The 16,363-nt window shown below is 44.8% G+C and overlaps 1 protein-coding gene across 1 annotated transcript in view; it reads right to left on the bottom strand.

Moving 5' to 3' along the window:
* The window catches only part of NIPAL2 (NIPA like domain containing 2), a 50,124-nt gene extending 34,450 nt beyond the window's left edge, over positions 1-15,674 (bottom strand). Inside the window, 3 exon segments of the mRNA XM_075144588.1 lie at positions 15,293-15,382; positions 15,385-15,567; positions 15,570-15,674. Coding sequence (XP_075000689.1) covers positions 15,293-15,382; positions 15,385-15,567; positions 15,570-15,674 — 378 coding nt within the window.
* Positions 15,675-16,363: the final 689 nt, after the last annotated feature.

The following is a 16,363-nucleotide window of genomic DNA, read 5'->3' as shown; positions in this document are numbered from 1 at the left end:
CAGCTCTCAAGTAAAACTTGCATGCAGCTGGTGGACAGAGGATGAGGCTATGTGTTCCACCTGTCATCCAAAAAAATGTGCAAAGTCAGATCCACATATGGGTACTGATGATGACCTGAGTACCTGCCTCCAGAGACTGTGAATTGAATGCCCCTTTCATGGCTTTACACACTGCACGGGTAGGGACTCCAGCAGCAAGTCTTCCAATGCCCTGCATCACTGGTGTCCTCTCCAGAACTGACTGCTTTCGTACCGTGGTGGTTGCTTCCTCAGGTATCTGTGAACTTGGCTCAGATATCCTTGTGGGACGCGTAAGATTTCTAACCTGATGACCACCCCATGTCTGAACAGGAACCATCTCCCAAAAGTCATTGCTTTTCTTACAGGTTCTAGAAACTGCCAGGAACAGAAAACAGCTCAAAAACTTGGGTATTCTCGATCTTCTCCTCATTTTCTGGGAAATACTGAGACATGTGTGACCCATGTCTCAGTACTTCCCTGTGAAATACCGAGATCAGAATTTCCCTCAGCATTGCCACTGACATGTCCCAGGGCCAGTAGCGTGAGGGGCTCCCCATGGGAGCAGGGAAGGACCGGGTAGCCCGGGCCTATCCCCACCCAGCCAGGAGCAGGGCAGCTGGGGGCACTGAGACAGCCCCAGGCATCGGGCACCCCCCTGGAGATGGGGACGGACCGAGGCTGGGCCAGTACCTGGGCCCTTGAGTGGGCCCGGCTCAGCAGGTCCCATGGCTGGGCAGGGCAGGGCTGTGGAGAGCTGGAGATGGGTTCTGCTGCGGTGTTGCTGGGGCAGGGACTGAAATGGGGTCCTGGGCCTGGGTAGGGTGGGGGAGCCCCGGGGGTGGGCAGGGATGGGCAGGGCTGTGAGTGCTCCCAGGGCCCTGGCAAACACATGCAAAGCTGTTGAAGTGACACTCCCTTGTGCCTAACTTAGGCAACTTCGTGTGTCTGCACATAAGCTAGAGGAAAAAGAGTGCGTGCTTTTCGTAGTGGCAGTCTAGGCTCAAAACTTACCCTCATTGCTCAGGTCGTTTTATCATAATGACCACATGTTTCACCTGAGCATTGCTGTTGGCATATATACTGCGCTGCCTGCTCCAGACTGACATGTGTTAATGAGCTCTGGTTAATATGGTGATAGCACCATACTTCCAAATCCAGGGCTGGACAGACCCCTAAGATTAAAAACAGCATGTGATGCCCCAAGGAGGTCAAATATCACATGGATCCGTTCAGGGAGATGAGATGAAAGTACAGTAACGCCATGCAGCTATAGCATGGCAAAACGGTCTTGTACAGGTTCATTCTCAGACACGCCAATATTAAAGAAAACAACAGGGAACAAAAATGCAGTAAAGAGGAAAATTGGATTGCAAATTTCACAAATCAGAGTGCATCTTAAATCAGCAGGCGTTTTCTAATGCACAAGAGCTATCATACACAGCAGTGCTCAAAGAAGGAGAGAAAAAATAGGATACCATATCTCAGGCTAGTAAAACCATGCATGAATGACAGATGAACTGCGACAGAAGATAGATCGCCCTATCAAACTAAAATGGTTGCTGTATTGCCCCGAAGGCCACCAGAATCCTTCTGTTCCCATCTTCTCATGTAAAAGGCTTCATTATTTGTGCTGTGTCTGCCATTCAGCATCCTTTAGAGGCTAGAGGACTGGTGAAACAGCCAGTTTTATAAGTAATAAACATGATATTCTCTGAACACAGAGTTTCCAGTTGTGATATCCAGTTGTGATATCATCTGCAGCACTGCAGGGCTTCCCACACACAAGTCTTGAGACAAACCTCCATGAGGGAATTCAGTTGCAGACACAACTTCAGAGCCATCGTGCTACTTCAGTCAACTAAGGACTTCTACAGAAAAAAGCCTTAAATATTCAAAACTGTTGGCATAAAATGCAAGTCCCTTCATCACCAAAACATCTGTCTGAATGTCCAGGCCACTTTGTCGGACCCCAGATTTCAAACTGTTGACGCATTCTTCCAGTGCTTCCAAATGCATGAGGCTTGTCACAGAAACATCCTGCCCTTAAGTTTTCCAGAAAGTTAAAAAACACCACAGAAATTTGATTTCCTTCACCTTAATATGGTTTGGAACAAGCCATGAAAGTCACTTGCTGGCTTTGCAGTCCTCTCTAGACAGTCCCCGAGCACACAGACCATGGGCTGAGGCTGTGGATCTGCCAACATTTTCCTTGGTGGCAGAGCTGGCTTGAGGAATGACTTCCCCTGGCCCCTCATTCCCTCACTGCCTCGTTTGCATTAAAACAACAATTTGTGAGGCTGGCAAGGCACTGTTCCAGGTTTGAAATAACCCTCCCAAAATACACCTCATTAGCATTATGTTCTTTACAAGCCACCTGCCAATGTTTAACACTAAAAGCAGATTAAAATTCACAAGCCACAGCAAGGGTTTTGAAATGTCACAGTTTGCCAGCGGTGGCAGTGGCCAAGGGGATGTGACTGCACAGGGGGCTGCCAGGGGAAAGAGTTTGAGAAGTGGCAAATTTGTCTCGAGCAAGGCACCGTCAGCAGTCACCTGGCATCTCCTGCCCCAGCTGCGTGAGGCTCTTGCACAAGCCCAGGCGTGGGGAAGGGAGGTTTGCAGGATCGGTCAGGAGGCATCCATTTGCCAAGTGGAGTGGCAACACAGTGCTATTCAAAATAAACGAGCAGCAGTACAGCATATTGCTGCACACAGTCCTGCTTCAAACACTCATGCAGGCCTTATTTACCCTTATTTACCCTAACACCTTTTCACATAACTTTGGCAGTTTTAAAAGGCATTTTACATGCAAGGTCTCTTTTTATTGTCAAAGTAAAGTAAGAGGTTTATGGCAAATGAAAGCCAGGCTGAAATCTAAATCTTTGGCACTAATTCTAATAAATTTATCCCTTGCAGACTAAAATCTGCATTGGAGACTCAGTTATACAATGAAATGCAATTTATCCATATTACATGTATGTCTTCCTAATGCACATTAGACTGCAGTTGCCAGGCCTGTGAAATGAAAACTTAGAAAGATTAACCTAATTTGCATTGACTAAAAGGTATATGGCCATTATTTATGGAAACTTGCTATGTCTATAAATTGAACTATAAACAGAAAAAAACCACTTCAAATGTATGTTGTCGGCTCACTCATCAAGGCTAGTTAAACTGTTCCTCCTATTTTTCTTTATTTCTGCATTCATTTGTGATCTAAAGGTGTTTCCAACAAATTTAATGACATATACTGCTTCAAAAACTACACATCGTTTCCAGCAACTAGAATTTTGTCAGATCTGAATGGACCTTATTAAAAAAAAGGGGGGAAAATGTCTCCTAAACTTCCAATTCTGAGTTAAGTCTGAAGCAAGGGCAATTCAGAGTCCTTAACAAAAACCATATTTTTCAAAGAGCCACCATGTGGAATTAGGAGAGGCTTATCATTTAGCTATTATTATTCACAGCGTTCTGGCTGTACTCGGTGCTTTACAGATGTATAAAGAAAACAAGGTCCTTGTTTCAATAGTTTTCATAGTGCAATTCATATACTCATATATGGGTTCAGGCCCATACGAAGTACTGAAGGAGGCCTGAAATAAGAGTAAAAGGGTAATTACCAGTGTTGGAACATGTAATGAAAATACATATGATTTGCTCGTTGTGACAAAAAAGAAAAAGGACATTGTTCAATATACAAGAAGGAGAGAATTAAAACATTTGACACCGTTTTTGTTAGGAACAGAAGGAGAGAGGAGAACTTGGTAACTAAGTCAGGATAAATTTGAGTGGAGACAAGACAGTTAGTAGTAGGTTTTACACAGGTCACCAGGCTGGATTCCAGACCATAGTAGATAAAGTTCCTATCTCATGAATATTACAGTACCCTTGCCTTTGCTAGGTTTTACCTTTCATTACCTCACAAATTTAAAATATATCTTTTTCCAGAAAAGAGACAAAATGTAAAGGCTGGAAGGAGAGCCTGGTAAGTTATCAAAAGGTGTGGGAACTTGAGAGGATAAAGCAACTACAGAGTGGGACCCTCCTATTCATCTCCATGCTTTAATCATTTTCATGATATCTTATTTATATTCATTGGTCTGATTACTTTAATTAATGTCTATAACGGATAACAAACTGAGGCAAAGAATATGAATTATGAAATATACTGAAGTAACTTTCGATATGCTCACTAAAGTTATATACAAACATATCCATCCACTATAATGTTAACAAGCATTATGAGTAGTAATTTTTTTTCCTTTTTGAAGAGTTACAACCAAACCTCCCAACTCCTAAATTTCAATTTCTTATTCTCAGGAAACAAATGTCAAAATTAGAAATAAGTGGGACAATGGGGAAGGGATAGAATGGATTTTTACACTGTTCCTCAGGTGAATAGCCTGGGATACTTTGCTGCATAATCAAAGACCATTTCATATTTTTAATACTGCGTGTTAGATATTGCAAATAAAAGCCTCTCCAATGACTACATAACAGAGGGTCTAAAAATTTCAATCATAGTTGCTAACATCTTAATAGAAAGATTTTCTCAAGGACCATCACATAACATCTCCATGGCAACTATAGAAATTACATACCAGGCAAAGCAAGAATAGGATTATAAACTTTTGCCAGTTTCCAGGTCCCTCAGGAGAAACAAGGAGGCAAGCCAGCATTGCCTGACCAGCTTCTCCCACAAAATGGCCAGTTGGCTCAGGGATACCCCTCTACTGCTGCCCAGGAGCAGGCTTTCTGGATATTCCTGTTTGACCCTGTCTAGCTCCTGGTGGACAAGGTAAGGTTCAAGCCAGACCACTCAAAGCCTAGGTATATTAATTCCCAGAAGCTACAGCCTGGCTCACATTGATACGCTGCGCTGCTCCTCTCCCTGCCTCGTGTGGCTCCCTGGACCACTAAATCGAGAGCTCAGGAGGGGACACAAGGCTCATGGGGAGCTGGAGTGTACCAGTCCAAGTCCTGCAAGATGGAGCTAGCTCTGCCTGTGCTCAGGAAGACAGGGAAGCTCAAAAGGGAGCTATCTGAACAACTGAGTAAGTAGTGCTGTTAAGTGTTACATCAGGCTGCAGGACAAGGCACAGAGATTACTGTTGAAGAGATGGCTCGCTCTGTGGGTACACACAAACATGCCTCCAAACCAAGCCTAGCTAGCTCATTCCCTCTTGTTATTGTAGCGCAAGTCTTGCTGGAGTACAAATGAACTATTTCTAATTCCACTTAAATCAGATACACAAAACCCTGACAGCAATGTAGCCAGCTTAATACATTATTTACCAAATCCTAGAAAGAACTTTCATATTAAAATCTCCCTTTACCAGCCGAGAAGAGCAGGGGAATGACATGCCTTTTCCAGCATGCCCCTCTCCCGCATCACTTTCCAACAAAGGCAGGCTTGTCTCTCATCCTGTCTCAATTAATCCTCTGTTAGCTACAACTAACCCTTCCTTTGATGTGCACAGAAAACACTTCTCTACATCACAACCCAAGTGAACATGCTCAGTTGTTGAACCCCGGTGTCACACATGCTACGTAAATGTAGGCTGGAAATGAGGACACTTCCAAGGCAGTGGCATTTCAGAACAGTTTCTAACAGGAGTAACAACAGGGGAGGGGAAAAAGAAAAGATCTGACTGCATTTAGAATGAAGTTTGATCCATCTGTTAAAAGAATTACTTGATTTTATGGTAGGGGAATGGGCAGCCCAAAGGCCCTTTGGTCTGTTGTTCCTACAGAGGAGGGGTGCTGTACTTTAGTTCCTTGCTTTCCTTCCTGCACCTCATGCACTTGGCTCTCCTAGTTTCATTTTCACAGAGAGTGTTAATCATTTACAGATAGTTCCTAATGCAAAAAAAATGACTGGACTCCAGAAGGCAGAACCTTCTGGTTAGCCACATTATTCATTTAAATATAAACAACTGATGATTTAAAAACAGGAGGTCTTGCAGTCTCTAAAATATTCACATGTATGTATATGGGTGTATACACACACAAACACACAACTGGATGCATTTAATTTGCAGATGCTTCTGCAAATCTGGGGATAACAAATAAACTCTTTAAAGAAATGATCTCATATGCACATTTCTTGCAGGGGCCTGAGATATAGGCAATGGGCTCATGTTTTCCCAGCTGTCACACACTGCAGTTGTGCATTTTGATTTTTTGCTACAAACTGTAACCTGGTTTAAAGTATTGGTTACGATTTTCTAGTTCATAGTGGGTGTTAACATAAGGAGTAGGTGTCTAGTTCACAAGAATCCAAAACATCTACTACATAGTTGCCTTCTGTTGCAGAAAACAGAAATCAGTTTAGCTGGATGATCCCTTCTAGGTGCCTTTATCACCTTTCTAAATTCTCTGTTGCACTTAAAGAGATAACGAGGTGGCAGATTTTTTCCCCAATTTTGAGTATTATTGATCTTTCAGCAACTGTACCTTATGTGGATTCTCCCATACAGAACTTGGTGTCTTTTTTCCCAGTATTTTAGTATTGTATAGGATATTACAGTTAGAAAGATTCTTCTTGACAGGCATTATTGTAGAGATGGGGCCATGAAGATAAATTCTGTCTACTCCCTTTCAGGAATTAAAAAAATGAAGGAGAACTGAGCACTCTTTTCCTGAGTCAGATGCTATCCTCTCTATGCTTTTGTAAACCACTCATTGCTTTTTAGTTTGTCATAGCCTCTGGTCTGCAGTTGTTGCAGTTTAACTCCAGCCAGCATAGCCGCTCGCTCACCCCTCCCCAGCAAGATGGGGGAGAGAACCAGAAGGGTAAAAGCGTGAAAACTCGTGAGTTGAGATAAAGACAGTTTAATAGGTAAAGCAAAAGCTGCATGCGCAAGCAAAGAAAATGAGGAATTCATTCACTATGTCCCATCAGCAGGCACGTGTTCAGCCGCTACCAGGAAAGCAGGGCTTCATCACACATAACGGTTACTTGGGAAGGCAAATGTCATGATAACTCCAAATGTCCTCCCCCTTCCTCCTTTTTCCCCCAGCTTTTATTGCTGAGCACGATGTCATATGGTATGGGATATCCCTTTGGTCAGTTGGGGTCAGCTGTCCCAGCTGTGTCCCATCCCAACTTCTTGTGCACCCCCAGCCTACTTGCTGGCAAGGCAGCATAAGAAACAGTAAATGCCTTCATACTGTGCAAGCACTGTTCAACAATAACCAAAACATCCCCATGTTATCACCACTGTTTTCATCACAAATCCAAAACATAGCCCCATACTAGCTACCATGAAGAAAATTAACTCCAGCCAAAACCAGTACAATAGTCAAGAGATGGAGCTAGAGTCTTGATCAGATGAAAGTTGCTATTATTTGTTTGACTGAAGCTTCTGCAGACACTAAAAGCTTTGCTCTCCATCATCTTGACATGATGATTGAGTCATTGCTGCATGATAACAGCACTGAATGATAATGTTCATGGCACTTTAGCCACTGCAGGGAGCAAAAGATTGTCACTGAAAGAGAGAGAAACAAAGCGAAGAGATTAATGTCACTAGAAGTCAATAAATTCAAGAACCTTGTGACAATTCCAAAGCAGAAAAAAAAACCCAAACCCCAAACCCCCACAAAAATGGAAGAGAAACATTAAGAAATAATAGGTTAGAGTCATAAAACAAAGTAAATGGAGTCACAATCCATTTACTCCCAAGCTGGAGCCCCAAAAAATTAAAGTAGTATTTAATTAGGAGTTACCTATCTGGGTACAAGTCTGTTATGTACACAAAACCCGTATTTTGGTTGTTTTTCACAGGAACCTTTTTCCAGTGGAGATATCCCTGGCTGTTGAAGAAAAAGGCTTCAAGTGCAATCCATACCAGCTGGCAAAATGACTTTGTTTTGAGCAGGATGACAGTTAAGTCATTGGACATGTTTGCTAAGACTCTGGTGGAGATTTTAGCTCCCATGAAGCTGATTTGGTTCTAGGGGATTAAATGTCAGCAAGAGCTAGGCTTGTCCACAAGAGGAGATGTACTTCTATGTTACTACTTCACCTCAGCCAGCATGAAGAAGCCATGTCCAAGGAGCCAGCATTTGCTTTGCTGTGAGACATTGCTTCCATACATGGAGGTGTTTCCTCCAAACCTTGCACTCATCATGGCCCAGACCTTGCATTCAGCACAGGCCTCTGCATCACAGGGTTGTTTCTGCAGAACACAGCAGGATACGAAGGGGAATGTAGCAAGAGAGTCACTGAGTGCTTCATCCAAGAGTTAAACTCCAACGATCCTGTAATTTCTCCCTATCACAGTTCCATAATCTCTCTTCAGTTCCCTATTACAGGCTAAACAGTTCATATCACCAAACAAGGCCAAAGCTTCTGGCCTAGATGATGTAAATCAACCACGGACATCATGGAGGAGAATGCAGTTATACTGGTATAACCTCAGTTTAAGCAGTACACATTTGTTTGATTTTATATTGACTATTTACTTTTGAGCATATTCTGCAAATATCACTGCCACATTTCTTAAGATCTCTGCTCCAGGCCTGGCGTTGATTCGCACACCAACTGGCTGTCTTTTGAAGCTGCTGGCAGTACGTTTCAAAGTCCAGATTAGTCACAGAATGGAAAGCATATCTCCCAACTGTTCACATTAACGAATGCCATTCTTCCAGGACAATCTGTGGTGACATTACAAACATGAGCATAACAGTTTATACATGTCACCAAAACTCCAAATGGAATAATCACAGCCTCCAGTTACTAGGTTAGCCAAAGGTCCTCACCTCCCTTATGACTGAAGTGCACAGTCTGCTGTTTGCTTATCTTTCTAAAGCTTTGGGTTTTGAGTTTGGTCAAATTTCTACTTGAGTCATTTGGATTCTTTTGATTCCTTCAAACAGGAGTTAATCAGATCCAGCAGACTGCTGGAGACATGCAAGGATAAGATTCAGACATCTTTTTTTTTGATGCCCAAAGCAGACTTCAAGAGCATACGAAGAGAAAGATCATACTTCAGCTTCAAAGAGCAATAAAGACTCCTTTGGGTCACAAAATCATAAGGGACCATGATGTCAGGTGAGATTTTATGAGAAGGGCAACTTTTATTTAAAAAATTATATCAATGAGTATTTTTCTGTTGATTTAGCCAGACAAACTGCCTTATCAAAGAGTCAAAAGAACACTAGGGCAAATGAAGCAGCAGAAGCACAGATTCAAGATGGGAGCAACACCACCTCTTTGGGTGGCAGCGATGTCCTAGATCCACAGAGCAACCTCATGAAATCTCAGTAGCAGGTGTTTGCCTGAGCAGCCAGACCTTCACCCTACATCACCTTGCAATTCCCAGGCAAGGCTGTGAGACACCAAAACCAACACAGTAGCCACGGCCAGTTTAACTTGAAGTCCATTATTTGCAGAGTAGTCTAGAAGTTGGGGGCAGGGAGGGCGAAGCGCTGCACTGAGCCAGACATCTCCAAAGCAGGGTAGGGATTCAGACTCATCCCATGCCTGGTATTTCCTACTCAGTGCTGACCAAGGGAAGAGGAGCATTCACCCTACTTTGCTGGCTCCAGACTAAATCTGATTCTGCTATTCTGGATCACTGTGCTGAAGAGCAGTGCCTATGTTTTAAGCCCAGTAGTCAGTGGCTGAGCTGGATATCAGACAGAGTCTGCACTATGCCCCCAATCTTTCTGTAAAATACCATTTTGAAGCAGTCTAGAGCAAAACTAATTCCTGCTCTAGGTAGGATATGTATATCTTGTGACTCAAGTTTCTTTGCATTTGCCTTCTGCATCCACTTTCTGACAAATGACAAGAATTGTAATGTTCCTTATTGCCTAGAAATTTCCAAATTAACATTCTCAAACCTCTTAAAACAGATTAGCGTAATAACGAAGCTCCTGTTTAACTCTCTGTCACCTTAATCATTAAAACAAAAAAGTAAAATCAAATACACATGTTCTTTAATGTCCTCAGAAAAACTGAAAATTCATTTTACCATAGCAGCTGTTGGAGGGGAAGCACTGAAAGCAGTCTGAGATTTGGGAAGAATAGCCCAGTGAGGATCAGGGAATAGGCACTCGGCAGAGCTATAGCTGGTGCTCAGCAGCAAGGACAGTTGGCCCCAGCCCTGCAAGGACAGTTGTTTCCAATGTCCTGGCTGAGGTGTCCAAGAGGACCCACCACGACTGCTTTGGTCAAAATGAACTGTGAGTCGTCAGCCTAAATAAAAGGGCTTTGCCCATCAGCTTCTGTTGGCTGTCAGGCTAGGAAGCACACATTTAAGCAACTCTGCCAGCAATGCTGAAGAGATGAAAGTGTCCAGAACAGATGGAGGATGAGGCCTCCCATCAATAGCATTTCCTTCGGGTCTGTGTGCCCCAAGCTCAAAACGTGGAGCTGAGTTGGTTTGTTGTATCTGCTGCCCAGCACCATGCTGGGCTTTGGGGGAAAACTGCCACAGGCACCTTCCAGCCTTGGTAGGAGAAACCCGAGCAGGGTGATAGAGGCCTGCCAATAACACAGCACTAGGGAATTCGGCTGTTCTGGGAGCCAGAGTAGTGCCTGGTGGAAACCAGACAAGCAGGTCACTCCTCAGGCTGGCTTGGAAAGCTGCATACTGCCTCCAGTCTTTGGGCTACTTTCCCTCCCAGGGCATCTGTTCCAGACCTGCTGCCCCATCCCCTGCCTCCTCTATATTAGGAGGTATAAAGTGCTCCATGGTTTACTCCCACACTGCTTGCAGTGATTGAAGGAAAAAAGCTACATTTCCCTAAGGAATTTGAGAGTCGCGATGGTACAAACATGCTTATAGGACCATGCAAGGGGACAGGCAAGGGGTAAGGCTCTCCTGTACTTATATCCCTTACCTTTGAGTAATGAATAAGTTCCCATGCAACAGCTGATCTTTCTTTAACTGGAGGCTGCAGCTTATATAAGCCGTGTGCTCATTTCACACCAGGCATGTGTGATCTTTACATCTGCAGGGAAAGTTGATGGTTGGCAAGGCAGAATGGGTGTATGAGGTTGTAAAAAAGATATGGGTCACCCTTTCTAACCAGTGCTCTGTTTTGCTTTCTCATGTCAGCTTCTCACTCATGCTAAGCAGAGCACCATCCCCAGCAGATCAGACCCACACCTCTGGCAGAGCCTGAAAGGTTGGGTGCAAAGCTGGCCCAGCTGACAGTCCTGCATTTATGACCCAAAGCCACACATCCTTTTCTAGCAGAGCTTAATTAAATGGGGACTGAGCCATGGAAATGCTACTGGATTCCTGTTAGCAAAACACCACCAGAAGAGCGTGCACCAGCACTGGCAGCAACTGTTTGTAATGCTTCATCACTACAAGCTTTGACTTTTAGATTCCCTATGACTGATTCAAAAAAGGTGCATTTGAAAGGCTGAACAAAGTCCTCTTCCTCACTTTTGATTTATAAAGGCTGAAAATAACACACATTTCCTACCTACAAAAACAGGATGCATTTTCTCCCATACACATTCCCCCATAAAATAAAGGAAACTGAAACTGTGTGAATTCTGAAATCTGACAGGTAAAGAACAACATGATGAAACTGAGTCAGTGTTTAGATACCCTTGTTTGCTTTTAGTGAAGAGTTTTAGAATAAGGAGCTGGAGGGGAAGAGGAAATATTTTTCACCGTAGTTTTTACAGATGAGTACAGCAGCAGAGAGCTGGGTGAGGACATGTTTGTCTCTACTCTGCCCATGCTTGGGGATTGGTTTACCAATTAACCTGAAACAGTTAACATCTGCAGCCCATCAGTGAGCAGACTGCAGCATGAGGTACCCTACAGAGACTGAGAAAATGACATTAAAAAAAACCTACAGAACACTTGAAGTGGAAAAAAACAGGAGGGTTTGTCTTCACCTTTAATAGCCTGATAATATCCGGTGGTTGCTTCTTGCAGAGGAAAGCTGCCCTGAAACTCATGTGCGCTGTGGCCATGCTGCCCTTTCTCTTTTGGCTCCCACTTGCACTTCTATGGACACCTTGGCTTGCTCTAGAGCTTTCCCTGATTGAAAACCATGATTGGAAATTTCATTTTTTGAGTGCTTAAAATATCCTGCTGAATGTTTGTAGGATGTGCCATGACAACTCTTTTCTCTGGTGGCAGTGTCAGCTGAAGAGGCCCTCACTGTTTCTGGGGTGCTTCCTCAGCCAAGGGAAACGGAGAAATAATCTTCCTCTCCATGGTGGCAGCTCCCTACCCTCCTACACTGGGTCTCTCAAAGCACAGGGGCAGCAGCCCCCACAGCAGCCGAAGTACCAAGGGACTGTGCTGCCACTGGAAGAAACCGGGACCAAACCATGCCCTCACCTTGCTGAGGCTCAATGGCACTAGACATCAAGCCCTTAGCAAGGTGAGGTGAGTTGAAGCACTGAAGACTTTCTCCTTGAACAGAATGAGCTAAAAATCTTAATTGTGGCACTTCACACAAAATCAAGATTTCATGTATACGATAGAAGGTAGCGTAGAATCCGTAGGATCTCTCATCACACCTGATAGCAGCCACCACTGCCTGCTGATTAGAGCACACGAAGGATCAGGTTTCCTGGCTGCACATACTCGCCACCTGCACGTATGGCCTGTGACAGGCTGTGATATATTGTCATGGCACAAGAGGCCACGGATCCATCTGAAAGAGCTGTCAACATTTTAAACCTCAAATATAGAGCCAAAATGATTTATTACCTCAACCCATGAAATAAAACAATCTCTCGAGGTGAGTGTCTGGGCAGCCAGTAATAACTCCAAGTTTTTAAGAGGCAGGCAAAGGAGGAAAAAGAAGCAGAAGTGAAACGAATTTCCACCTCCAGCTCAGCTTCCGCACTTGAACAACTACACACAGTGACTACACACAACAGCCGTGTGAACTACTGAGTTATGGAAGGAGTTTACATCCGAGTTTTCATTGACTACTGCCGTCCAGCTCTTTTCTCCTTCTCCGATACAAAGTCAAACCAAGATCAATATTGTAGTTAATAATCTCAACTGATCTTGCAAAATGTTTTTGTCCATAAACAACAATATTGGAAATAAACAAACAACCTTTGAGAAGTGCTGAGGGAATTAAAAAAGGATTAAACTGAAGCAATTACACACACTTTCTATTAAGCAGACTAAATCCACATGTGGTGGCTTCTTACGTTCATTACTGCAGCAGCAGACTCAAAAATATTACAATAATATTAGTCTGTCAGGAAATACTGCAGGTAACTAAGTACATAATTCATCAGATTTTACTGCATCATTAAACACGCCCATGTCCCCTGACAAACAATGCAGCACTGAGACAGGCTGTGGGAGCACAGGATCCTGTGTGGCAGATTTCAGAGGTGCAGTTCCTCGAGCAGTGTCAATCAAGTTACATCCACGCTGATGCCGAGGAGAAGTCCACCCTTTTTTCCCAAGAGCACGCATTCCCCCTGCTACCCTCATGCTGACAGCTAGCACCAATTAGCCTGATCAGGGACCTGGCAGGAGAATAACCCCAAATAAAAAAACCCAAAGAAATCTAATGCCAGTACAAGGAGCCTACACAGCCACGCAGACTCAGGCACTTTAACTTCTTCCAGGGAGCTGAGTGTTTACAGACATCATTCAAGGCTTACTCTAGTGCCCCGAGTTTCCCTAATGCACGTGTAAGGTCTGCTGATTCCACGTGAATGTCTCTGATGCCCACGTGGCACTGGGTGGCTGCGGCTGGAAGCCATGCTGAGCCCCTCATATCTAGGGGCTCTTGAAAGGAGATCTCACTCTTTCACCTCCTGATGGTTCGTGGGGCTGAAGGGGCTGAAAAATATCCCCCCCAAAAGCAATTCACCTCAGCTTTCCTGGGATGTTTCCAGGCAGATGAGAGCTGGTGCAGTTATGGTCTCTTATAGAGGCAGAAAACAAAGAGCTCCTCTTCAAACCAAATCAAGAGGATGAAATGGCCTCAAGAAAAGGGGAAGAGAAAGAGTCCCTGTGTGAAGACCTGAAACTGGGCTGATCCACTGAATCACAGCCAGGATAGCCAGGAATGGAGGGGGGAAATGGTTACTGATATTTCCAAAATGTATAATGTGAAAATGGGGGTGCACAGAAGAATCTAACTATTGGAAAAATGAAGGTTGGCAGAAACACATGACCCATAGTTACACATTACCTGCTCCAAAGACTCAACTCTACAAGTAAATGGAAGCACAGAAAATCAGTCTCACCTGCAGATACCCAAGCAACACTAAAAATTGATTCAGGTCTTCCCAAAAAACTACCAGGCTTAAAACACAGCAATCCTCACACAACCACCCCGAGAAGTACAGGAGCAGGGCTGGAATGTTTTGCAAGCAAACTGATAACCCCACCGTGACATGCAGGTGGGTGTCCCCTTGCCAAGGGAGCTCCCTATTGCTGCCTTCCTCCGGCAGCTCTGCAAGCACTCCCAGCCCCGGGGCCCTAACTCCCAAACCCACAGTAATCCTTGGCTCCACACTCTTGTCTCCCATAAAAGATCCCAGCTCTGGCCCTGGGAAGCACGACCACCAGCCATCAGCCAGGAGTCCTGCTGCTCTGGGGACCCGAGCACAGGAATTCAGAGTTCTCCTTCCTGCTGAGAACTTGGGGCTGAGAAATGCCTCCGACATCCGGATATCAACCCAGTAGCAAATGCAGAATCCAGAGGGGAAAGTTTTTGGGACCTTCCCCAGGTTATGACCTGCTACTGGGCTGCTCGCAGAGAAAGCAGAGCAGTTAGTTGCAAGCCATTTTATGCACAATTTATACCAATACTTTGCATCGTAAAAAAGTGGTTTGCTTCTTATGCAGTGAAAAACAAGAATGTTGAGTATCCTCCAATGCCTCCTAGTTTGTGAAGCAAAAAGCAGGGAAAAGGTAAAAGGTTTAATCAACCTCCAATTCATTTTTATTGTTAGCAGATGCTACAACTTGCTAGTTCTCAGGGGCCGCTTCAGTCTCTTTTTTGCAGTTGCCCAAATACACTGACAGCACTGACAGCGACAGAAACACTGATGACAAAAACCAGCAATGTGCTAGCGCAGAACAGCACAGCTCTCTGCCCGGTTCCTGCTCAGAAAGGACGGCTTGGAGGGGGAAGCCAGGGCGGTGCGGGCTGAACATCGGGGTGAAGAGAGAGCAGGTGTCAGCAGCAAACGGGCGCTGGAAGGGGGCTCTTCGGAGGACAGGGGGGGAGGCTGAAATGATTACCCTGCTCTCCCCAACCCCACTCGTTCTTGGGCCCCAGCATGATGCTGCACAGCACTTACCTTGTGTGTGCTGTACCAGGGGCCGGAGAGGGGCCCGCTGCCGGTGTCCGGCCCCCCAAAGGATGCGTTCCAGGATGCCAACTCCGAAACAGGGAGGATGCCCATGTCCCTGCCCTCAGGCCCCAGCCACTGGCCATGCCATGCGCTGTCACACCAGCGGGCACTGGTGGCTGTGAGGAGAGGTAAGGAGGACCGGGACGTGGCACCCGCTTCCTGGTGTGGGAAAGGCTGCTCGCGTGGGTCACCCCACACGCAGGTGTGTGCAGCCGAGGGCTGCGGCTGCCGGTGGGCACCGGGAGACCCTCAGTTGGGGAGTATTATTTGCAGTGTAGGAGAGGAAGGGGAGCTTGACAGAAGGTTTTGCTGCTCCTTCCCAGGGCATTCAGGTGCCTTTTTTTTCTCTCTTTGACTTCCCCAATGCCCCACCCTGCTCTGAAAAGGTAGCCTGGGAATTTAACTCCTTCAAATCAGTGCCTAAATCTAATGGTCAATTATTAATTCCTCACTGTTAGGTTACAAGAGTTGGAAGTTGCTGTTCCCATATGCATATAGTCACTTGCATAAATTCTTACTTCTGCCATGTATTCTTTGCTTCTAAGTATTTCCTGAACAGTTTCTTTGCAGAGGTTTCAGGCAATGAGTTTGTTCCCAGGCTGTGGCTTTATCCATTAGTTCTGTTAGTTTTGATTCAATCACTTAAGCTCTCCTGGGGAAAACAACAACTAAAAGAGCTCCTTAAATGGAGAATAGGAGCTAGCAAGGTAGGAGCTTGGCAGAATTACATGGGAGACAGAAATAGGCTTCTAGAGAAGCATAGAAAGAACAAATTAAGCCACTGCATCTTCAGGCTCTGGACAGGATAACTGCTTGTAATCTAGAGAGCTCATACTGCACCTCAGAGGTATTGGGTTGTATTAGTTTATCCTGTGGGTCAGCTGGGCTTGAAAATATCTAAAGTCCTGACAATTACTGGAGCAGATGAGGGTCAGCAGGCAGTTATTCTACCACCTGCTACAGCAGAGTTTTCTCCTCCTCTTAAGAAGAAATGGGATTGATTGCTTAGTTCCAGTG

This window comes from Calonectris borealis, chromosome 2 (assembly GCF_964195595.1).
Source record: "Calonectris borealis chromosome 2, bCalBor7.hap1.2, whole genome shotgun sequence".
Lineage (NCBI taxonomy): Eukaryota > Metazoa > Chordata > Aves > Procellariiformes > Procellariidae > Calonectris > Calonectris borealis.
Note: the sequence above shows the minus strand (reverse complement) of the source record. Positions and strands in the feature narration are given on the sequence as shown.